This window comes from Trachypithecus francoisi, unplaced genomic scaffold (genome assembly GCF_009764315.1).
Source record: "Trachypithecus francoisi isolate TF-2019V2 unplaced genomic scaffold, Tfra_2.0 Lachesis_group13, whole genome shotgun sequence".
Lineage (NCBI taxonomy): Eukaryota > Metazoa > Chordata > Mammalia > Primates > Cercopithecidae > Trachypithecus > Trachypithecus francoisi.
Window position 1 is genome coordinate 1,146,247 of NW_022681458.1, and position 24,754 is coordinate 1,171,000.

The following is a 24,754-nucleotide window of genomic DNA, read 5'->3' on the forward strand; positions in this document are numbered from 1 at the left end:
GGCCTCGTATTCTTTCTTCTTTAATTTGAAAATTATAATAACAGCTATCCTAATGTCAAGCTATACTGGTATTCCTGGCATATGCTTACCTACATTGCCCTTTGTATTTGTTACTGTATTTTCTTGCTAATTTTTCAGACTTTCCTACCTATGTTCATCAGTAAAATTGGTCTATAATCTTTCTCAAATTTTTCTTGTTTACTTTGATGCAAAAATTCTATTAACATCAATGAATGAGCTAGGAGTACAGTTGGCTCTCTATATCTGTGGGTTCTGCATCTGTGAATTCAACCAGATCAAAATTTTTGGAGAAAAGAATGGTTTGTCTATACTGAACAGGTACAAACGTTTTTTTCCCTTGTCACTATTACCTGGACAATACAGTATAGTAACTATTTATTAATACATAGCATTCACATTGTATTTGGTATTATAACTAATCTTGAGATGATTTAAAATATATGGAAGGGGCTGGGCGCAGTGGCTCACGCCTGTAATCCCAGCACTTTGGGAGGCCAGGGCAGGCAGATCACCTGAGGTCAGGAATTCAAGACCAGCCTGACCAACATGGAGAAACCCCATCTCTATTAAAAATAAAAAATTAGTTGGGTGCGGTGGTGCATGCCTGGTGGTGCATACTAGGGAAGCTGAGGCAGGAGAATCACTTGAACCCGGGAGGCGGAGGTTGCAGTGAGCCAAGATCGCACCATTGCACTCCAGCCTGAGCAACAAGAGCAAAACTCTGTCTCTCTCTCTCTCTCTATATATGTGTGTGTGTGTATATATATGTATATATATGTGTATATGTGTCTGTGTGTATATATGTGTGTATATATGTGTGTATACATCTGTGTGTGTATATGTGTGTGTGTATATATATGTATATGAGGATGTGTAGGTCAAATGCAAATACTACACTAGCTCATATGAGGGACTTGAGCATCTGTGGATTTTGGTATCTGTGGGGGGTTCTGGAACTAATCTCCTACTGATACTGAGGGATGACTTTATATTCTTTGGGTGTTTCCCTCTCTTTCCTTCATTCTCATAAAGGGTTTGTATAGGATTGATATTATGTTTTAAAAAAAGGTATGGTGGAACTCACCTATAAGAAATGTCTGAATCTGCTACCTTTTTGTGTGGGTAGATTTTTTAACTATTGGATCAATTTCTTTAATAATTGTAGGAAAATTCGTGTTTCTATTGCTTACTTTTTCTCCATAGTTATGCATCACATTTTCCTGGTTCTTGGCAGATCTAGTAATTTTTGATTGGATGCTAGACATGATTTTTATATTTTAGAGTGTCTGACTTATATTTCTTGCTTTAGTGCATGTTGGGCTTTGTCTTGGCAGGTGCTTAACTTACTTGAAGACCAGTTTGATCAGTCAAGGCCTGTTCTTAAACTTTTCTAGAGTTGGTCTGGAGTAGACCACTTGCAGGAATAGGTTAGTCCCCCACCTAGGGCATGCCTTCTCCAGGGTCTCCACGGAATATCTGGAGTGGAGGCTAAAGAGGACTCCCCATTCTGGCTAATTGGATCACAGATGTCTCCTTACTTTGTGTGAGTTTTGGGAATCGTTCAGCTTACAACGGCCCAGTCTTTTTGTGTCTGGATTATCTGGGAATGGACTAGTACTCTGAAAAGACTTAAGGGTACCCCTGTGTAAATTTCTGAACTTCTACTGAGCAGCTCCTTTCTTCCAGAACTCTAACTCACAACTTCCAGCTGCCTCCGCCCACCCAAGCTCTGACCGCCATCTTTTCAACCTGTCCAAGCTGCCGAGGTGCTTGGGTCCTACCTCGCTGTGCCTGCCTCCAGGCAGATTTGGAGTGACTGTAGGGCTCACCTAGTATGTGCCCCTTCTCTCGGGGATCACAGTCCTGCACTGCCTATTGTCTGACGTTTGAGCACAGTTATTTCTGTATATTTTGTCTTCTTTGCTAGTTACTGTTTACAGTGAGAGGTTAAGTCTGGTCCCTGGGACTCCATCATGGCTGGACATGAAAACTCTGTGTTTTGCTAGTAGTGTTTTCATTTCCATTTAGTAAGTATTTTTGTATTTTCATCATAATTTCCCTTTGATTTGTTATTTATAAGTTTATTTTTTAAATTTCTAAACATACGGGTTTTTAATTATTTTTAAATTAATTTTTAGTCTAATTGTGTTCAAATTACATGGTTTATTTGATACAGGTCTTTGAAAGCACTGGGAGTTGTTTTATGGTCTAGTACATGGTAGAATATTGTAAATATTCATATGTGGTGGAAAAGAATGTTGCTCTAATTTTCTGCAAGAGGCACATATGTCCATTAATTCATGATTATTGTGTTACTCATGCTATGCTCTTACTAATTATATATCTGCTTGATCTACCAATTAGTGAGAAATGTGTTAAAATACCTGTCATGATAAATTAATGAATTCCTCCTTATTACATGACTCTGAACTTAGGTTTTATATTTTCATCCTTTTTTTCTTTCTGGGGTCATTTTGGGTAATATTTTTCTGACATATTTTCCAGTTCATTAATTCTGTGTTGAGCTCCATTTAATTTGCTGATTAGCCTGTCTGCTAAGCTTTCAGTTTTAAATAATTACATTTTATTTCTAGAAGTTCTGCATGGTTCTTTCTCATATTTTACCCCATTGTTTTTCATTTCTGCTTATTTCTTAGAGCATTTAAGCCAACTTATTTTTATAATCTGTGTTTGACAATTTTAATATCTGAAGTCATTGAGGATCTAATCCCTCTCTTCCCTCTTTCTTTCTTCTCCCTTCCTTCCGCTTTCCCTCCCCTCTCCCTCCCCTCTCCCTCCCCTCTCCCTCCCCTCTCCCTCCCCTCTCCTCCCCTCTCCCTCCCCTCTCCTTCCTCCTTCCTTCCCTTCCCTTTCCTTTTTCTCTTCCCTCCTTTTTTGGTGACTCTTGCTTATGGTGAATTGCTTCTCCAAGTGTTTGGTAATATTTCATTGTGAGCTAACATTTGACAGATGTTCATCTTTGGGAATCTTGGGGCTGTGGGAAAGGAAACCTTCTCCTGGGAGGATTTGTATGTGTGCTTTGTTAGGTGCTTTGAGTGCTAACTCCTGAGAACTACACTGAGCTACTTCTCAAATTTGGATTTCACTGATCATGCAGGTTTTGTAAATTTGAAACCCAAACTTTATGAGGACAGGCCTCTGGCCTTAAATTCTCAGTAACACTGCTTTTTAGCCACCTAGAGTTGGCTGTCATTCAGATTAATTCCCCTGTGTCCCTTTTTTTACCCAGTCTTCCATTTCACAGAGGTTGTAGCTTTGAAGGATTCAATTTTTGTGGTGACTTGGTTCTATTCCCACTTTATGTGTCTTTGAGGTCCTGCTTCCCATCCCACCAACAGCAGGTGAAATCAAATTCTTTGGGTTTCTGGTATTACCAAATGTCAGTAGCTTTGTCGCCACCTTAATTTCTTCTCCTTCTTCTTCTTTTTTCTTTCCTTCTGAGGAGTCCTCTTATTTTCTTCTGATGTTTGTTATTTATCCTGAATTTCTAGGTGCTTTATAATGGAGGGTGTCTCACCCACCATACTGCAGAAGTAGAAGCCTCCATTCAGCCCTTTTGCTCTCTGTTGGGAAATATTATTGATATTTTATTTATTTATTTACTTTTTGAGACAGAGTCTTGCTCTGTCACCCAGGCTGGAGTGCGGTGGTGCGATCTCAGCTCACTGCGACCTCTGCTTCCCAGGTTCAAGCAATTCTCCTGCTTCAGCCTCCCAAGTAGCTGGGATTATAGGCACCCGCCACCGTGCCCAGCTAATTTTTGTATTTTTAGTAGAGACGGGGGTTTCACCATCTTGGTCATGCTGGTCTCGAACTCCTGACCTTGCAATCCACCCACCTCGGCCTTCCAAAGTGCTGGGATTACAGGCATGAGCTACCATGCCCAACCCGGGCAGGAAATACTAATTTTAATGAGCAAACTGAGTTTTGAATTCACACATACCAGTATTTGTCAACCAAAATGAGGAATTTCTATTTATGTTACCTCAACTCTTTGGTTATGATTTTTAAAATGATTCTTTTTAGGTTAAGTATGGGCACAGTGTAGAATAATAAAAAATTTTATAAAATTTGTTTAGAAAATCAGCAGCCTTTGTTCCTTATACCCAATTTTTTTCAACTCTCTTAGCTGTTTTTAAAATTTAGCTGTATATTACTAAGTAATGTGCTTGTTCTGCTGATTCTTGCCTGTTTTAGCAGTTCTGTAAATAGAATTATAAAATGTTTACCCTTTTGTGTTTGATTTATTGTTTTCAATGTCCTGTTTGTGGTATTCATTCATTTATCATCTCTCCCTCCTGAAATGCCACTAAAATAAAGGTAAAGGTAAACTAAAAAAAGACCTAAACACTTCCATAATAATGAAAAAACAGGAGAGAACATTTAGCAGCCACGTTCTGGATGTGAAAAGCAGACCCACCTGGTAACTGACTTAGCAGATTCACAAGAGCGGAACCTCAGATCCCTCCCAAGGCAAGCCTTTGTGACCACTCGAAAGTCTTCCCAAGCCAACCACAGCTCCCTCGGGGACACTGGGGTCTGAACCAAACTGGGGATGACGTGGGGCCGCCCTCCTCATCCCCGTGCCTTTAAGGCTGTGCATTTCCTCATCAGTCCTGCTTTAGCTAAGTTCCGCAGGACCTTTGCCACAGCTTTGACATGTATCTTCATTATCACTCATTCAAAATATTTTCTAATATCCAGCGTGATGATTTCTTTGACCCATGGGTTTTTTAAATTGCATTGCTTAGGGTCCAAGCAATTGGACTGTTTTGTAGGTGATTTTTTTTTTTTTAGGGTATTGATGTATAGCATAATTCTATTGTGATCAGAGAACATCTACCTTATAACTTGAATTTAAGATGGATATTTGTGGAAGTTTGCTTTATGACCAACATATGGCAAATTTTAGCACACATTCTGTGTGCACTTTAAAAGAATATGTATGAGGCTGGACATGGTGGCTCACACCTAGAAACCCAGCACTTTGGGGAGTTGAGATAGGAGGATCATTTGAGCCCAGGAACTCAAGACCAGCCTGGCTAGCATAGTGAGACCCCATCCCTACAAAATAAAAAATAAAAAAATTAGCCAGGTATGGTGGCATGTGCCTATAGTCCCAGGTCCTCGAGAAGCTGAGACAGGAGGATTGCTTACGCCTAGGATGTCAAGGCTGTAGTGAGCTAAGATCATGCCACTGAACTCTAGTCTCAGAGACAGGAGACCTGGTCTCAAAATAAATAAACAAAATAATGTGTACGATATATATTTTCTCCTCCTCAGTGGCTGATAGAGCAAGCACAAATTTTCATCCTTTTATTTTGAACTTCTCTGTGTCTTTGTATGTAGAGTCATTAACAGAATATAATTTTTAAAAAATCTGGTCTGACAATTTTTAATGTTTTACTTGTTGTATTTAGTTCATACTGAGTTGACCTTTTATCTGCAATCTTAACTCTTTCTTTTCCACTTGATGTTATCTTTTCACATTCTGTTTTTCTCCTTCATTGCCTTCTATTGGATTCATAAAATAAATTTTAGTTTTTGGGTATTTTTCTATTAACTTGTTAGTTATACATTAGTTTTCTACTTTCTAAATGATTACCCTAGCAATGACAACATGTATCCTTGACAATCGAATGTAAATGATGACTATGACCTCTTTCATGATCACGTTGAAACTTGCAACCTTGTCTTTTGGTTTCTGTCATTTCTGTTGAGAAGTCAGTTGTCAATTTCTTTTTTTTTTTTTTTTTGAGATGGAGTCTCGCTCTGTCACCCAGGCTGGAGTGCAGTGGCACAATCTCGGCTGACTGCAAGCTCTGCCTCCCAGGTTCACGCCATTCTCCTGCCTAAGCTTCTCCGAGTAGCTGGGACTACAGGCGCCTGCACCATGCCTGGCTAATTTTTTGTATTTTTAGTAGAGATGGGGTTTCACTGTGGTCTCAATCTCCTGACCTTGTGATCCACCCGCCTTGGCCTCCCAAAGTGCTGGGATTATAAGCGTGAGCCACCACGCCCGGCCTTTTTTTTTTCCTGGCTGACTTTAAGCTTTATCTCTTCATCCTTGGTCCTAGCGTTGTTGTAGTGCTGTGCCTTGTGTGGCTTTCTTGTTTGTCTTGCTTTGTGTTTGTAGAGTTTCTTGAACCTGTGGGTCGATGTGCTTCAGCAGCTTTGGACAATCCATGGTCATTAGTTTTGTAAATCCTGCTTCTCCCCTGTCTTGGTCCATTCCAGCTGCTATAACAAAAATATCACAAACCAGGTGGCTTATGAATAACAGAATTTATTTTTCATGGTTCTGGAGGCTGGGAAGCTCAAGAGCAAGGCACATTGGCTGAGGATCTGCTTTCTGGCTCCTAGACGCCTTCTTGCCCTGTTCCCGTGGTGGAGGGGCTGAGGGGTGTCTGTGGCATTTCTTTCGCAAGGGCACTGATCCCATTTGTGAGGCTCCACACTCATGACCTAGTCACCTTCTAAAGGCCCCACTTCCTAACACCATCACTTTAGGGGTTAGGATTTCAACACAGGAATTTCCATTCAACACAGCACCCCCATTCCATTTCTTCTCCTAGATTCCAGGTACAGGTATGTGTGACCATTTCAGTGTGTCCTGTACTTTTCTGGCTCTCATGTCTATATTTTCCATTCTTCTTATCTGTTTGAAATTTTCTATATTTCTATTACCTATCCTCCAGTTTACTAACACTGTCTTCAACTGTGTCTAATCTCTTGAGTTCCTAATTTTAGTTATTTTGTTTTCCAGATCTAGCATTTCCCTTTGATTATTTGTTATAGTTTCCAGTCCTCTGGCAAAATTATCCGTTTTCCATTTATATTCTCTGTCCTTTTGCTCTTATTTTGAATATATGAGTCAGGATTGTTCTAAAGTCCGTGTTTAATAATGCCTAGATCTGGATCATGTGTAGGTATGTGTCTCTTTTTTTTTTTCTCATGTGTTTATATTTTATTTTTCCTCTTTGTTTTTAATCAGAGTCCTTTTTTATTTTACACCTTCTAAGTTTTGATTGGATGTCACACATTGCCTATTAAAAGAATGTAGAGTACAGAGTTTGAAAAAATAAAAATAAAAGAGTGTAGAGGCTCCAGATGGCTTCCATTTTCTCTCCCAGGCAGCCAGACTGAAATCCGAATTAAGCCAAGTGAGGGCAGGTTGTAGTTTTCATAAGGCTCATCTGAGCTATGGCTCTACCCTGCTCTTAGGTTTTGTACCTTCCTGGGCTTTCAGCCAGAGCCTGATGTGATCACTGGGTATCCTCCTCCTGGAGGACCCTGAACTCAAATCTTTGTTCCTTAGCATCTGAGACTGTGCAAGACTCCTCTTTGGTTTTCAGTGTGAGTTTTTAAAATCCCATCTCTCTTACCTTCAGAATTTGGCAAACGTCTTAAGGGAAGGACTGGGCATTTTGGGCATTTGTTCATTTTAGTTCTTTACCTCTCTCTTCTGGAATCTTGGCCTCTCAAGTTTCTTTCTCTTGCCCAAAAGCTCTGCAGCTTCCTCTGTCCCTCAGCAATGGCTCACTGTCTGGGAAGACTCCAGATTCCCAGTCTCTTGACCCATGCGCAGAATGCAAATATGCCCGGAGGCTGTGCTGCGGAGGCCAGCTCCCGTCTTGGCAGCCCCTCCTCTGGAATGTTGGCTTGCGGCTGCACACTGATTCCTTCACACACATTGCAGTGTGGTGTCGGACCTCTTGAGCAGTGCGTTGGTCGGCTGCTGGCCCCTGCACCCACCAAGCCGCCTTCGCTTTCCATGCTTTGTGGTGTGCATATTCCACACCCCAGAGTCAAGAACAGAGGCTTCTCTGTGTCCTTGTAATGCATTTACATTTTAAAGATCAAGTTCTATATCTAGCTTTATTTTTCCAATATGGAGAGAGCCAGTTGTCCCATACTGATCTTACGTCATTCCCTAAATTGTTGCCTTTTTCTTTAATGTGTGTGTATGTGTGTGTGTCTGCTTGTGGACACGCTTAGTCTGTTCACGTGTCATTTCTAGACTTTGGAAATTATTGTAGCTCTATAGGATATATGGCAGCTGGTAGGCGATGTTTCCCCTCTTTGTTCTCATTTTTCAAAGTGTTCTTGTCCTGCCAAATTCCACTGAATGTCCTGTTGGAATATTTTGCTTATTGGAATTGCACTGAATTTATATAGCTAAATTTGGGGAGAACTGGAGATTTTGCACTGTTGAATATCTGCTTTTCATCAATGTTTTCTTAATCTCGAAGTATTTCTGATTTCAGTACTTGGGATTACTGAGTCAAAGGGTACAGACTTTCCTAAAGGTCCAGGGCGTGCTGCAAAATGGCTCCCTAGAAACCCTGTTGGATTTGTGCTCCAGCCAGAGACTCATGAGTTTGCCTGTTCCTCTCTCCATCCCGGCTGGAGTATCCTAAGACTTCTTCCAGTTTTAAAAGTGCAGGGATTTTCAACACAAGGAAACACAGATTCTCAGAGGTCATCCCTCCGTCCACGCTGGCGGCCACTCCTGGCTGTGAGGAGAAGAGAGAGTTGGCAGAAGCACTCTGGAGTGTAGACGCAGCTGCACCGTGTGGCTCTGAGGGGCTGTGGCGTAGCCGGCATGAGTCCAGCCACATCAGGAACTTGTCCCCACTTAGTCATAGGGTGTCCTGGCACTTCCTTCCCCACTGTAGCCTCTGGAAGAGCTGTTTGCCTGAGGGACAGCCCTGCCCCACATCCAGCCTGTTCTGCAGAGGAGTTCTGGGGATCCTGGGGAGTGGCCTGGGTGGAATCTAGGAGTTCAGCATCTGCCTTGGTCCCAGGCTCGCTGTGCCCCCTTTCCTTCTGCGGACAGACCCCTCCTGCTCTTGATCCTGGAGCTTTCAGGGGCAGCCCAGAGGGCTTGTCCCTTCTTCACAGCCGTGAGGCTGGGGCAGTGTGAGACGGGGGCGTTTGGCCACATTCCCCCAAGGGTGGCACTTACGGATGGGGATGACCAGGCAGAGGGTCGCCTTTTCATGGAATGTCAGTGTGGAAGGGTTTCAAGGAGGCCACCTAGCCTTTGCTCTACTTGGATGCCTCTGGTGATGTGGGACTCACCACTGAGCGGGCACCCTAGAGCGTTTAGATACCAATTGGCGAAAACCTCTCATGTTGCATTAATTCTGTTTCGTGGAGCTCTGGCCATTCCTGTAACCAATAGCTCTGTCCCGAGCCTGTCCCTGTCCCTGTGCCCAGGAGCCCCATCCTTCAGGCCCCAAGTCCCACGGGGGAAGCAGCAGCATCTGACTGGTCGGCCTGGAAAGACCTTTTGCAGTGGCTGCTTCGTCACTGTTTTGTGGGCAGTTTTCATCAGCCTTCCTCAGAGTCCCAGCACCCGAGAGGCCAAATCATTCTGGAGTTCCTGACCACCACCCTGCCATTTCACAGATGGTAAACTGAGGCCCAGGAAGCTGAGTCACACCGCTGGGGTAAAGGCAAGGCCGAGGCTGGTCCCCCAGCCCTGGCTTGTACTGAATTTCCCATGACTCGCGGGCTTCTCCTCCTCAGTGAGGCTCGGGAGTGTTCCTCGCCTCCTTCTGCGTGAATTACCAGCAGGAAATTGGGCTGAAAATGTTGGTTTTTGTTCCATTGCTTGAGGTTGTCTGTCCTGTTCTTTTCATTTCTGAGTAAAGTTCTCTTTCTTGCTAATTCAGAGACCATGCTACTGCTGACGTGGCTATCAGCTGGTGCTTGGTGCGGAGGGTGTGATGGGGCATTCTGGAACACTGTTCCGTTTTAAAGCACCCTTGACATGCTGATCTGAAGCCAGCACTGGCTCTTGGGGCCTGCGCGGACCTGTCATGGAGCCCACCAGGGCCCGCGTCTGCAGGGGAAGACCCTTCTTGGGGAATTTGCCATGGGTGTGAAGGCCACCTTCACGTTCACACCCAGGTCGCTCTGTTTCTTTCGTTGGGTTCCAGCTTCCCCAGGCTTGTGAAGTCGGCTTCCACTGGTCCCGCTGGGCTCCCGCTTTCTAGAATTATCTGTGCTGCCCCCTCTCCTTGTGGATTCCACCCCGTGCATATGTCACGTGGGGGCTTTGGAGTGGAGTGGAGAAGACCTGTGGCTTCAGCTGCAGCCAGAGTGCCTGTCTTGTCTCTTCGGATATTGTTTCTAATTCATGTTTCCCTTTTTTCCAAGGTGTTTCCCCCCACTCTGGGGCTCCCATTACTGCAAGGAGTGACCCACGAAGGCCACCGCGATGGCCGGGGCTTCGGTGAAGGTGGCGGTGCGGGTCCGCCCCTTCAATTCCCGGGAAATGAGCCGCGACTCCAAGTGCATCATTCAGATGTCTGGAAGCACCACCAGTGAGTATCGGCCTGCACGGCATCGAGGTCAACCACGGGTTGCTGGGGGCCGTGGTCCTGTGCCTACGGGCCAGGCTCCGCGGTCAACCTGGCCCCAAGAGCAGTGTCCACCTCCTTGTCTATGTGGTGTGTAGGTGTCCTGGGGCTGCTGTGACAAACCGCCACCAATGGTAGTGGTTTTATAAGAGTAGAGATTTGTGCTCACAGCTGTGAAGGCCAGAAGTCCAAAGTCAAGGTGCCAGCAGGGCCTCACTCTCTCTGAGCTCCTAGGGAGGACCTTTCCTGCCTTCTCTGGGATCTGGTGGTTGCCGGCCACCTTGGCTTGCAGCAGCGTCGCTCTAGTCTCTGCTTTCATCGTCACGTGGCCCTCTCCTCTGTGTGTCTGTGTCTCTGCTTTCAAGTGGCTTTTTTTATAGGGACACCCATCACTGGGTTTGGCTTTCTTATAAGGACACCCATATGTTTCCCCACATGTCCAAACCGTATCAGCATCTTGGAGCAAGAACCAATTGTCATCTCTCCGTTCTGTGGCTGGCTGGGCTCAGCGGGGCAGTTTGTGCTGGGGCCTCTGGTGCAGTTGCAATCGCTGCTGCTGTCACAGGATCAAGTAGTGTCAGCTGCACTGAGTGGTGACATGAACAGCCGCCTGGTCTTCAGGATGTGGACAATGACAGCCTCCCCATTCACAGGTGCTGTGCACCTGTCCAACATGCTGTCATCTATTATCTACCAGGTGGGGAGGGGGGTGCCCCAAGGGGAGGACACTCAGGTCCCAAGGAAGCTTCCTCCCTAGGTTTGGTCTCCGAGGCCTGCTCAGGGACTGGAGATGCCGGTGTCACTGGGAGTGTTCTGGGCTCTGTCAGGTCCTGTGGAAGTGAGGGCTCTGCTCGGACCCTCTGTCTGGCCTAGGGGTGATCCTTCCAGAAGCCTGTGGAGCTCTGTGGCTAATCATGGTGCAGTGGGCAGGCTGGGGAGACCCTGCTAAACTCCAGGGTATGGGGGCTGCTGCGGCTATGGGACCCCAGTGCACTTCAGGATTGCATCCTGACTGTTCATTATGATGAATTGTTTTGTCTGCTTGGTCCCTGGAAGCAAACCCAGAGATGAGGATTTGAGCGCCAAGAGTTTATTTGGGAGGTGGTCCCAGGACACATGGTGGGAGAGTGGGGAGTTGGGGGCAGCTGACAAAGGTGCATTTGTAAGTGGGTAACCTCCGTGGCCAGAGGCCTGGCCTTGCTGGGGCCCTTGAACAACGCAACACACCTCCGGATTGTCCTGCCCAGGAAGGCGAGTGCTTCTCCAACAATGCTCGCTGCGTTAGCTGGCTGCAGCCCTGGCCTTTTGTGGTTGGAGAAATTGCTCAGGTGGCAGGACGCTTGTCTTTAAGTGGGAAGCCTCGGGCTGTGCAGAGCTGTGACTCTGGGTGCAAAATGTGACCTCAGGTGCGAACCATGGCTCTGGGTGTGAACTTCGACTCCAGGTGGGAACCATGACCTCTGGTGAGCACTGTGGCCCTGGGTGGGCAGAGGGCGCCTGTGTCACACCCCAACAGGCTCTGTTGTATCTTTGTAAGGTGACCCAGGACATCAGGGAGGGCCCTGTGAATCCCCTTCCATCCTCCACTGGGTGACAGCAGCACACTTGCCACCTCAGTCTTGCATGTGGGTCATGGGGAGCTCCGTGGTTGGCACAGTGACAAGAATCAGACCCATCGAGCAGCTGAAGATCACCGGAAGCAGAGTGGATGGAAGAACAAAGTCTCAGAGATGGGATCCTCCTGCCCCTGAACCTTGGGAATGGCCCAGCCTCAGGCCAGACCCTAAATGACAGGGTTAGGCAGTTGGGCGGGTTGGGATGGGTGTCACAGAAGTGATGGCCAGGGTGGGCGAGGGGCCCCCTTGCAGCCTCCGACCTGCTCCCTGGCCCGGCCTCCAGGTGCACTGGGTGGGCGGCCGCCCCATTTTGCATTTCCCCTCATAGGATCCAGAAACGGGAGGGTGCAGCCTGGAGGTGAGCCAGCATTGCCAAGACCTCGACACTGGCAGCGCTGCCTACCTGGTGAAAGGTTGTCTGGCTGAGGCTGCGCTGGCCCAGACCCCACAGAGCTGCTGGTTCAGAGACAGCAGTGCAGGCTTGGACCTGAGACCTCATGCCCCAGTGGTTTTTACCTGCTTCGTGCCACCCTGTCCTCTGGCCCGGAGAACAAAGGCTGAACCAAAGCTTTTCCCCAGGGCTTAGGAGCCAGAGGCCAGAGCTGTATCTGTGGGCAGCCATGTTTCCTTTGGCCAGCGAGGCCAGCGCGGTTGAAACCTGAAGCGAGATGCCTTGCTTCAGATGCTTGGATCCTGTCCTGACGTGAAGACATTGGAGTTCTGGGATTTCACCTGTGTGCCAGCAGCCTCTGCTCCGAGCAGAAGTCCAGGCAGGCCCAGGAGGTCAGGAGGGGAACGCAGGAGCCCCTACACTTTTCTTTGGGCAACTGCTAGATTCTGAAGGAAACTCCCCTTCTCAAAGGTGAACATATGCAAGACACCAACCTCTTCCGAGGTGCTGATCTTCCGGGGATCACCAAACTAAATCAAACGTCTGTGGAGTTGCAGCAAAGTTCTGAAACCAAGGAGGAGGGAAGGGCCATGGACTCAGAACGGGGGTGGAGAGCCCACCAGGGTGTTTCCTCCAGGACACCTGGAATGTTTCAGGCATCGTCACCTTCATCCTCGGGAAAATGAAGGGCCACAGAGCCAAGACAACACATGAGATCAGTGTCCTGCCCACTGTAGCCAACGACGCACCAAGACAGCCAGGGCCCCAGGTCGGCCCACTTGTAAAAGGCAGGTTGTGAGTGTGGCAGGGACAGGCACCCAGGCCGCTTGCTGGGGGCGGCTTGGTGATATATATCAGACGTGTGATGCCGACCTCACCAGGCTGCTTGCGTGAAATGCAACAAAGATTATCCAGCAAGTGTTCAAAGGTGTGCATTTGAAACGTTCACCCTGGTGCTGTTTTACCAAGCCCGGGACAACTGCCCAAATGCCCGCCAGCTGGGAGCTGCTGAAAGGGTAAGTCTGTCCCAGCACTGGACTCGAGTGCTCCTGAAAGCTTTGTGCTTACAGCCTTGGGAAGATGCCACACAATGTTGTGGGGAAGGGAGCAAAGATCAGCACAGAGCCCAAGAGTGAGGCTGTATGTAGGTAAAGGGCAGATAGGCACTCGCTGCAGGTCCTGTGTGCACTGGATGTACGTGTGCGTGGGAGACAGCGAGGTGGGGTGAGGGAAAAGAGTGGCAGAAGAATGAATAATCAGGAAAAATCTCTAGGAAAGCTTTTTTCATTTTGGAGAAAGCAAACCACTGGTGGTTTTGGAAGAAAGTGCTGGAAGCCATGTCAGAAATCTGGGTGAAGGGCTGAGGGAGCTCAGGAGAGAAGGATGTCCCCTGGCCCTGGCGCAGGGAAGCCTGCCGGAGGAAGGTGGTCATGGGCTTTTCTCATGGTGGTTGAGGGACCAGGGTGTTCCAGAGGGTTGACCTGCCCCAGAACAAGCCCAGGAGGACACCTGCAGGCAGGGCATGAGAGGGTGCGGGTGGATGCCCACCTGCCAGAAGCACTCACAGGACCCACTGTCCCTGGTGACTTCTCAGCTGCTGCTCAGATCAGTAGAACTGGGAGTGGCTGCCCTGGCTGGTGTGCCAGTTCCCTTGGAAGATGGTGAGGGTTGTGCCAGGCCCCTCAGAGAATGTCATGGGGAGGTGACCTGGCCAGCCTGCCCTGCCTGCCTGGTGTAGCTGCTGACTGTTCCTGGAATCTCAAAACACGAGGAGAGGCCCCCGTCTCTAAAGCGTGCCTTGTAGCTCCGCTGTGATGCAGAAATTAGAAGCATTTGAAAGTAAATTTAACTGTCATCCTGTAATCATCACCTGCATGAATAATCCTCTTCATTTGAACACACCAAACCTAGCAGTTTTGTGAGCTGGCCTAGCTGTCCGTTAGGTGCACTTCGGTCCAGCCTGGCCGAGCTGGTGTGGGTTGGCCTGGGGTCAGAAGTTGAGTGTGAGTGCTTCTGTCCTCCTCCTGTCTCCTCACGTCACATTCTCTGCTCTGAGGACTGGAGGACATGAGGGCCCTGAGCCTGCCCAGCCATTCTGCAGATGCTGGAGGCTGGCTGGGGACGCGGCCCTTCAGCCATGTGCGGCCCCTGAAGTGAGTTCCTGGAGTGAGGGGCCTGGCTGCACTCATGACTTACTCACTGTGTGACACTGGCTGGATGGCATACCTTTAGGCCTCCGTTTCCCCACCTGTGCGGTAGTGAGGGGTGGTGCCGGGGACTCCCTGAGATCCCCAATCATTTCTATACTCTTCTGGCCATGCAGAGGAGGCCCAGGGTGGGGGTGGCCTCTCATCCCTGCCCTCGCCCACAGGTGGGGACTTGGACCCAGGGTGGGCGTGACCCCAGGTCCCCGGCTTCCACTGTGGGCTCCCCCAATCCTGAGCAGTCGGGGAGCTGGACAAGCCCCTCCACACAGGCAGCAGTGGCACCCACGTGGTCCCTGGAGCTGCTGTTACAAAGGGTTATGTACTGAGTGGCTTCAAGCGACAGAAATGTGTCCCCCTGTTGTGGAGGCCCGACTCCGAGGTCCGGGCGCGCTGCAGAGTGGGCGTCTTAAACAGCAGATGTTCCCTTCTCAGCGGTCTGGAGGCGGAAGTCCAATCAAGGCGCCGCAGGTCTGGATTGTGAGAGGGCTGTCTTCCCAGCCTGCAGACGCTGCCTTCCTGCTGTGTCCTTGCCTGGCCCAGGGAGCTCGGGTCCCTTCCCCCTCTTAAAGTCACTCATCCCACCATGAGGTCCCCGACTTCGTGGCTTTGTCTCACCTTCATCACCAAACAAGGCCCCATCTCCAAATGCCATCTGGTTGGGGGTCAGGGCATTGCATATGAATCTGGGGACACGCTCGGCCCACATCAGGCTCCGTCAGGGAGAGCCAGCTCAGCTCAGCCCTCACACCTGGTGCTCAAGGCCGCAGGGACGCTGAGACTCTGAGAAAAGGGCTGTGTTCCATTCCTTTCCTGTCCCACTTCCTCCAGCTCCCCCCACTCCTCCCTCTACCCCTCCCCCTGCTGTCTCTGTTGTCTCAGCCCTTTGCAGGCCCATGCAGAGCCCTGGGAAGGCTGCCTGATACTGGGCACCTCGCCGGCCTCAGAGGGGCCCAGCTCTGGGGGCCTGGCCAGAGCCCAGGGCGGGAGGAGATGGGGGCCCTAAAGGGGCTGGTTGAAGAGCCCAGCCCAGCAAGCCCCAGGAGGACCTGTTTCTCCCTCTTCCTCCTCAGACCTGCACAAGGAAAAAATTCCAGACCCTGGCAAAAAAAAAAAAAAAAAAAAGCTCTTTCTCCAGCAGAATTGGGGAGGTCTCTGTGAGAAGCAGGCTGCTGAAAGAGGGACTGCCTATCTCCACAGGCCTGGCGGACCTCAGGGCTGGGAGTGTTGTGGGGACCCTGCCTTCTAGTCTGGCTGTGTGTCGTGTGACCTGGGGAGAGGACCTCCCCTCTCTGGAAATTGGGGCCCATCTGTAGTGACAGAGAATGGTTCCTGGCCACAGCACAGGGTGTGGGAAGGGTGGCAGGGCCAGGGTGGGGTGGGGGTCCCAGCCACAACACAGGCCTGGGAGGGGATGGGTCAGGGCCAGGGTGGGGTGGGGGTCCCGGACATAATACATGGTCTGGGGGCGGGGTTGGGGACAGGGTAGGGTGGGGGTCCCAGCCAGAATACGGGGCCTGGGATGGGGGTGGAGACAGGGCCAGGGTGAGGTGGGGGTCCCGGTCACAACACAGGCCTGGGAGGGGTGCGGGCCCAGAACAAGCAGGCCTGAGGGATTCTCCTATGGGCCATTTACAGCTGTGACTGGGCCCCACTCCTGCCCACTCACCCATGCTGCCCTCCGTCCCCCACCTACCTGGCATTCCTTGGGTACCACCTGTGCCCTGTCCCGGGGGCCCCCACCTCATGGAGCTCATGGCCCATGTCGGGTGTGGCACCAGGGCTTCATCTGAGCAAGGTTGGCATCCAGGGCTGGACAAGGAGCAAGGGCTAGTGGGGGTGTGGGGATGGGGTCCCAGCCTGTGCGGGGAGCCCGACCTGGGTGCAGCGGGGTGAGGCGAGGGGTGGATGGGGCAGGAAGAGGTGTGGGGATGGGAGCCAGGCCTGTGCGGGGAGCCGGGCCAAAGTGCAGCGGGGTGAGGCGAGGGGTGGATGGAGCAGAAAGGGGTGTGGGGATGGGGGCCAGGCCTGTGCGGGGAGCCGGGCCCAAGTGCAGCGGGGTGAGGGGATGAGGTGGACGGGGTGTTGTTGCTGGCTTGAGCAAGGGGTCCCAGGCCTCTCTGTCAGAGCTGGGAGGCCCAGCCGGTCTGCGCTCAGGAAGGCACTGCCATTGTTTCCACAGCGCTGGCTGATCCGTGCTGGGGTTCTGGAGGTGGCACCACGGGTGCTGTTGCCTGGGTCCTGGCTGTTGCCTGGGTCCTGTAAGGCGTTGAAGTCAGGGCAGCTCGGCCTCCTCTCTGCCTCTACTCCTGGACACAGCACGGACGTGGCCTCCCTCACCTCCGAGGATAGGGCTGTGATGGTCAGTCCCCGGCTCCCTCCTGCTGGCTGCCCAGGGTGCCTGGATGTTTCCTGGAAATCCTCAGGCCAGGGATGGGGGTCCAGGTAGGACCTGAAGTTGGATCTGCCCTGGGGACAGGGCTGCCAGTGATGTCTGCTGTCAGCAGGACGCTTGGCCAGAGAGCACAGCCCAGGTGCCTGCCCGCAAAACCACCGAGCCTGGGGCAGCAGCAGAGTGTGGACAGGCAGAGGGGGTCTCAGTGCCCCGAGCTGCCATAAGGAAGCACCACAAACAGAAGTGTACTGTCTGGTGATTCTGGAGGCCAGAAGTCTGCTCTGAGATCAAGGTGGTGGCAGGGGTGGCTGTTCCTGAGCCATGAGGGGCATTTGTCCAAGCCCTCCAGCTTCTGGGGCTTGCCGGCTGCTTCTGGCATTCCTCGCTTGTCATCACCCTGATCTCTGCCCTCGTGTTCTCATGGCACCCTCCCTGTGCACATCTGTCTCCAAATCTCCTCTTTTATAAGGACATGGCAGCACTAGATTAGGGCCCATCTTCATGGAGTAGGACCTCATCTTAACTAATTACATCTGCAGCAACTTTATCTCCAAATGTGATCCTATTCTGAGATACTAGGGGTGAAGACTTCAAAATATGAAATTGGGTGGGGGGACACAGTTTAACTTATAACTGGAGTATTGTATGCTCCGTGGTCCTGGTGGCAGGTCCCCAGGATGCATGCTGGCATGGAGGGTGCGGGCATCCTGGAGGCTGTGCCGCTGGCCCCCAGCCCACGTTGGCTGAGAAAAACCAAGGCAGGGCAGACAGAGCCTCGTCTCCAGCCTTCTGTAAGCATGGCATGGTGCCATGAGGGCTTCATTCTTCAGGTTTGCTGATGTGATGGTGGTGGTCTCCAGGGGCTCCCTGACCAAGGTTGGCCAGTGTTCCTCCTGGGGGTGAGAACCTGGGAGGGGACGGCCTCAGCCTCCGGGCCTCTGTCAACACTGATTCTGGGCTCAGACAGTGTTCCGGGGGCAGCGAGTCCTGTCCTTCCTTCTGGCCACTGAGGACCCACAGCCTGCAGGGTCCAGATCTGTCCAGGGCCAGGGGAACACTGGGGCAAGGATGGAAGGTGGCGATGCTCGTGCTGCATCCCTGAGACACCTACAGGCTGTGTGGGTGGGAGGAGCTCCCAGGACACTCACATTGGGACAGCTCCTGGGAAATCCTCCAGGCGCCGGCTGTGGGCAGCGACATCATCACGTGTTCACAGATTTGTTCTGGGTTTGATGAACAGACATTCTGCGAGCACTTTCTAAAGCCAACCCAGGGTGCCTGGGACTGGGCTTGAAGTTGGGTGGAGGAGGGAGAGGGAGGAGGGACTCTGGCAGAAGACAGTCCCATAGAGCTCTGTTCAGAGTAGCAAGCCTAGAAGAACCACACGGGCATGACACAAACGTGATGGACGTCCAAGCTTCCAGCGCTTCTCAGGCACGTGCATGCTGAGCCAGAGCGGAAGGGCCTGGGCAGGGGTCAGGGCAGGGCAGGGGCTGTGAGCCCAGGGTGGGCTCCAGAGATGGAGGGGCTGCGGCTTGCAGGTGGGAAGGATCCTCCCTGGGTGGCTGCCTTTGAGGGGAGCCAGTTGGACTTGGTGGGAGAAGGACGCAGAGCCTTGCAGGCCGATAGGGTGGTGCCCTCGGGCATTTGTATGTGGCAGGGCCCACCATAAAGAGGGGGCAGAGACAGGTCGTCTGCCTGGGAGTGGGATCCTAGGTCCCCTCCAATTTGGGGGCCTGGCTTGTCGGGGGCCCAAGGCCTCTCAGGACGACCTCCCAACCTTGGACTGTAGATGCCAGCTAGTCAGGGTCCCTCTCAGCACAACGCTGACCACCTGTGTTCCCTCCCGCAGCCATTGTGAATCCCAAACAGCCCAAGGAGACGCCCAAAAGCTTCAGCTTTGACTACTCCTACTGGTCGCACACCTCGGTAAGCGGGGACCCTGGGTCGGGGGAGGCGGGGCAGCAGTGTGCAGGCCGTGTGGGTCCCTCAACCTCTCTGAGCCGCTCATTCCTCTCTAACGGGCGAGGACCCCACCGTGCTCCCCTGCAAGGTCACCCTGAGCGGCCCATACAGGGTCCCCAGCGAAGGCAGTGATGGAGGCTGCAGGGACTGAGGGGCCTTCAGCACCCTGTGGGGAGTTTCCAGGGTCAGAACTGTCCGTCCACCTGCTGGTGACTTTTCCCCAGACGTCCCAAAGTCAGAATGCCCAAAGCTGACCCTGAGCCTGGCTGGACGCTGCGCCCTGCACTCTGGGAGCCCAGGAGACCCCTGGACTCTTCTCCTTCCCTCCTCCCCCGTCCAGTCCACACTGAGCCCCGTCCTCCACCTGCCAGCTCCTGGACCCTTCTAGAAGACATGCAGCCTCCTCATCTAAGCCCCTCATGTCTATATCTCTGAACACCTGCCCCCCATAACAGCCCCAGGGTTCCCTGCTTCTGCCTTCCCCATCCAGTCCGTCCTTCCTCCAGGATGACCCCCAGCCAACCACCCTGTCCCCCTGCCGAAAGCGCCCCACTGCCCTCAGGACAGTGTCCAGGTGCCGTAGCCCAGCCTGTGGGGTCTCTGGGTCTTTGCACTCTGCCCCCAGTCCCAGCTCTTGTCACCCCTGCTTGTCACGGTCACATGGAACTTACTTTGGTTTTGAGGTCCCACCTTTGGGACTTTCACATGCTGTTCCCTCTACTGGAACCCATCCTGCCTCCTGCCTGGCGGGCCGCTCTTCATCCCTCATCTGTGACACAGAAGGCTCCTCTTCCAAGAAGCTACCCCACAGGCAGGAATAGGATGGGGGTTAGGCATCCCTCCCTGCTGTGCTGCCCTGGCACCCTGAGGCCCTGGGCACCCTCTGGCTCCACGGACATGAAGGGCTGAGCCTTGAGTGCATCCAGCCTCCTGCAGCTTCATTCCTTCCTTGTCCTCCAGCCCGAGGACATCAACTACGCATCGCAGAAGCAGGTGTACCGGGACATTGGCGAGGAGATGCTGCAGCACGCCTTTGAGGGATACAACGTGTGCATCTTCGCCTACGGGCAGACGGGTGCCGGCAAGTCCTACACCATGATGGGCAAGCAGGAGAAAGACCAGCAGGGCATCATCCCACAGGCACGAGGCGGGGGGCAGGGGCGGGGGTAGCCCCGGCGGATGAGGCGGGACAAGCTGAGACTGAGAACTCTGGGCCCGGCGCCCCTGAGAGCAGCCCCCAGAGAGCAGGGAGTCAGGAGGGGAAGGCCAGCTGGGTCGACGGTGGGGTTGGGGCAGGTGACAGCCAGATGTGGCTGTGAAGCTGCAGACCCAGGCCTTAGGTGCGGGAAGGGCCCTGGCCTTGGACAGGGTCCACCTTGATCATGTGCCTAGGACAGCAGCTGGGAGAGCCCTGGCTGGGGCAGCTGATCTCTGAGGGTGTGAGGGCTGGGAGTGTGGGCAGAGAGAGGTGCTCAGGACAGAGGTGACCAAACACCAGACACAGCAGTTCATTTGCTGCAGGAACCCTGAGTCCCCAGCCATTCCCCTGGGCAGGTCTCTGGACCTGAGTTGGTCACTAGTACTTTGCCTGCTGCGGGAAGGGACATAGCTGAGATGTCTGTAGGATGGCAGAGCCAGGGGGAGGGGTAGACAACACACAGGAAAGGACCAGATACCAGCTAGGGACCCCTGAGTTAAAAGAGAGACACTGGCTCCTCGGCTACAGACTTTCTCAGTGCCTTTACCATGACACGTGTGATGAGGTTGCAAGAGGGGCCTGAGAGGGTGGCATCCCGCCTGGGGCAGGCTGCCCACAGCATCGCAAGGGGCGGGAATCCAGGGAGCAGCCCCAGCCCTCCCTGGCTGACTGTTCCCCCATTCCTGCAGCTCTGCGAGGACCTCTTCTCTCGTATCAACGACACGACCAACGACAACATGTCCTACTCGGTGGAGGTAGGCCCCCCCCGCCTGCTGTCGGCCCCTGGGGCAGGGCTGGGAATCCCGTGTGGCTGGCAGTGCTTTTCTGATGCAAAGTGAGTGCCCACCACGGGTCTCCGCACCCAGCTTGTCCCTCGCTCATTCAAGTGGCAGGCAAGACGACGGGCCTGGGCAGGGCTCGAGACCCCCAAAGCACAGAGTGACAAGGTGATCCCCACCTAGCAGGTGTTTCTCCAGCAGCTGCTCTGTGCTGGGGCAGGGACAGGCACCTCAGACTCAGGGCCTGGCCATGCCTGCTGTGGCGGGGTGGCCCCGGCATGCGTGTGTCCTAGAGCCCAGGATGGCGGTGGTGAGGGAGGCTGGATTGACACCCCTGCCTTGCACATACACACAGGAGCTGCAGACTGGGAGTCCGCTGCCCAGCAGGTGGCGCCCACCTTCTCACTCAGGGGTCCTGATGGCGGCCCCCACCCCCTCAGTCAGGGGTCCTGATGGCGGCCCCCACCCCCTCACTCAGGGGTCCCCCCAGTGGCAGCCTCACTCCCTGGCCTCAGGGGTCCCTGACGGCCTGGCTCTGCCCTGCAGGTCAGCTACATGGAGATTTACTGTGAGCGTGTCCGCGACCTCCTGAACCCCAAGAACAAGGGCAACCTTCGCGTGAGGGAGCACCCACTGCTGGGGCCCTATGTTGAGGACCTCTCCAAGCTGGCTGTCACCTCCTACAATGACATCCAGGACCTCATGGACTCAGGGAACAAGGCCAGGTGGGTGGGGGGACTCACCGATCCTCCCTGCCCTCCTGTCCCGCCGCCTCTCCCCGGAGGAAGCCCCTCCGCCTGGGTCCTGGCCCTTTTCTGTAGGGTCCATCTGTGCCCCATGGAGGTGTGGCCTCTGAGCCCGAGGTTGTTCAGGCCTGTGCCAGCCCGAGAGAGGCCGAGGGCGCCCCTGTGCAGGGGACACCATCACCTTCATGGGGCTTCTCCGTCATGGGGGTCTGCGTCCTCTAGCTCAGGCACCCAGGGGCTGCTACAGCATCTGTGGCTGCTGCCTTGGTGGGGCAGCTGTTCTGCCAGTCCCAGGGGTCCAGATTCTGTGTGGGGGCCAGCGTGCTGGGGTCGGGGGGCGTGTGGGGGGCGGTTGGTTGCACAGTGCTACAGCAATAAGCAACCCAGCTCCTTGGCCTCTGCTGCCCTGGGCCTCCTGCCTGGGATGCCCTGGTTGTCATGGCAACAGACCCCCTCCGCCACCCAGGACTTTCTGAGGGTGAGGTGATGGTCCCCGTCACTCTCAGCTCCTGAGGTCGTGAGTCGCACTCTGTGCCATCCTGCAACCCTTCGGTGGCCCCACAAGGGCCAGTGGGTGGGGGTGCTGTTCCTGATGAGACCCACAGCACACCCTGGCCATCACTGTGACCCCTTGCTGGAGCGGGCCCTGGGCTGCCGCATGCCATCCGCTGAGTCTTGGGAGCCTTTCCTGAGGTCCCTGGCAAGTCAGGGTGGCATTGGGACCAACTCCAGGCCACCCTCAGCAGTCTTGGGCTTCCCATTCTGGAGGACTGCGCTGCTGACCCATGACACCTCCTGTGGGGTGTGGCAGGCTCCTTGGCTTCCCAGAGCCGCGGGTGTGGGCCATGGTGGGGTGGGCAGTGGACAGCCCTTCCCCTCCCATATCATGGCCATGGAGGGCTCCTGCCCAGCTGGGCACTGCATGGGCTTCTCTGTGCCCAGGAGTGGGACGCTTCCCCAGCCACTGCTGCCCTGAATACACTAGGCAAGGGCTGGGGCTGAGGATGCCACTGTGGGCAGGTGGCCGTGGGCCCTGCTGGAGTCCTGGCAGGAGGCACCATCAGTGCCAGGACCGGCAGGGCAGCCCCTGGGGTCTGGGGGAGCTGCCCCCCAATGACCTGGTTCGTGAACTTGCACCCGGCCACAGGACGAGGGGTAACCATGTGTGGCTTTCTGCTCCTCAGGACCGTGGCGGCCACCAACATGAATGAGACCAGCAGCCGCTCCCACGCTGTCTTCAACATCATTTTCACCCAGAAGCGCCATGATGCAGAGACCAACATCACCACGGAGAAGGTGAGTGAATGGCCTCACAGGCGGTGCCACCGAGGGCAGTGGCTGGTGGTCGGGGTGGGGGTGGAGGTCAGGCCACTGGGGGCAGCACAAGGACATTGGGCCCAATGCTGGCCTGTGCGGGGCGGGCAGTGTCCTCACACTTACACTGGCACCGGGTGCGGACGTCCCCCGCCCTGCCCCGGCGGCCCTTCTCCCGTGCCTTGGCCTTCTCCACCGACCAGGCCAGGGGTCCGTCTTCTGGGGCTTTTGCCTGGACAGCCAGTCCAGGCTTCTGGGAGGGGCAGTGGGAGGGCACCCAGCCTCTCCCTGACCATCTCTGACTCTGCCCCCTGCCCTCGCGCCCCAGCCATCCAGGCCTGGGGGCACCTCAGCCACCTCCCGGTTGGGGGCTCGTTCAGGCAGCCGCGTGGGGAGCACAAAGGTGCTGAGTGGAGTGAGGGCTGCTCAGTCCCAGATGGTGCTGGAGGTCTGCCAGGCACATCCTCCTGACTGGGACTCCATCAAACAGTGAGCGGGGTCTCAGGATGGCTGAGGTGGGTTGGGGGACAGACGGGGGTGAAGCTGGACAAGGTCGGCCCAGCTGCCTGCCCTGCTGCCCTCGCTGGTGGGCACTGAGGGGGTCCTGCGGTGTCTGTGGGCAAGTCCTGCCCTTCAGCTGTGGCTCAGGAGGGGCTGGGCCTCTCGGTGCAGGGCCTCCCACCCCAGGCTGCAGGTGCCCCTGTTGGGAGCCTGGCTGGTGCCCACTTTGCTAGGTGCAGCCATGGCCCGTGAGGTGGCTGAGCAGGGCCAGGGCCTCCTGGAGCTGGGTTCCAATCCCACCACGGACACTGAGCACCATCTGTGGAAGTGAGGACGGTGACAGTCGCACCTCGTGGGTGCCGTGGGGAGCGAGTGCGCCCTTGTGTGAAAAGCGCCCAGTGTGTGGTGGCAGCGCCCATGCTCCCTGGGGAGGTGGCTGCACACTCATTCGGGCAGGGCGTGGGGAGAGCTGGGACGGAGGTGCAGGTGGAAACTGCGGGGTCAGGACTGCTGGGCCTGGGGAGGGGTGGCGCCTTGCGGAGGGGACGCTTGGCTGGGGCTCCTTCAGTAGCCATGGAGATCTTGCCCAGGGGTCCTGGGACGCTCCCGTGCATCTTGTGGCCTCTCGTGTATGTGATGCCTCTGCTGTTTCAGGTGAGCAAAATCAGCCTGGTGGACCTGGCTGGGAGCGAGCGGGCCGACTCCACGGGAGCCAAGGGCACGCGCCTCAAGGTAGGGACCACGCCGCCATGCAGGGACTGCAGTGGGCCCCGTGTCCACACCTGGCCTGCTCCAGGGTGGGTGGCAGGAGGGCTCTGTTGGGGTCCCGGGGACCTGGGCCACCCTGAGGATGAGCCCGCGCAGGGAGGGTGGGCATAGGCTGGGGTCTTGGGCTGCCAGCAACTGAGGGCTGTGCCTGGGACACCCGCGCTGGGCACACAGGTCAGGGGCTTGGCGGGGCGGTGGCCTCTTTTGGGCCCTGAGGATTTTGCGCCAGAGGCCGGGTCTTCCCTGGAGAGGTCGGGGCACCCCTGGGGAAGCAGTGCCGGGGTCAGGAAGGGGTGTGTTTCCTCGATCCCCGCTGGCCTCAGCACCTGATGTTTGGGCAGGGGCCTCGGAAGCATTTCTGGGGGACACGGGATGGTATCAGGGTTTTTATGGCACTGAAGGTAACACTGGGGGACGTGCTCCCGGTCAGAGGCTCCAGCTGGCTTTCTGCCAGGGCACCCCATG

General features: G+C 53.9%; 1 protein-coding gene across 13 annotated transcripts in view; it reads left to right on the forward strand.

Moving 5' to 3' along the window:
• KIF1A (kinesin family member 1A) overlaps positions 1–24,754 on the forward strand; it is a 110,969-nt gene that overhangs the window by 12,927 nt on the left and 73,288 nt on the right. For 12 of the 13 annotated variants that reach the window (XM_033229537.1, XM_033229539.1, XM_033229540.1 and 9 more), the window contains exons 2-8: positions 10,210–10,376; positions 18,871–18,947; positions 19,944–20,123; positions 20,871–20,936; positions 21,507–21,685; positions 22,891–23,002; positions 24,176–24,253. In XM_033229537.1, the coding sequence (XP_033085428.1) occupies positions 10,271–10,376; positions 18,871–18,947; positions 19,944–20,123; positions 20,871–20,936; positions 21,507–21,685; positions 22,891–23,002; positions 24,176–24,253 (798 nt within the window). In that variant the 5' untranslated portion in view covers positions 10,210–10,270. Of the gene's footprint in view, positions 1–10,209; positions 10,377–18,870; positions 18,948–19,943; positions 20,124–20,870; positions 20,937–21,506; positions 21,686–22,890; positions 23,003–24,175; positions 24,254–24,754 lie in introns of those variants that run through there. The other variant, XM_033229549.1, reaches the window with a different exon arrangement.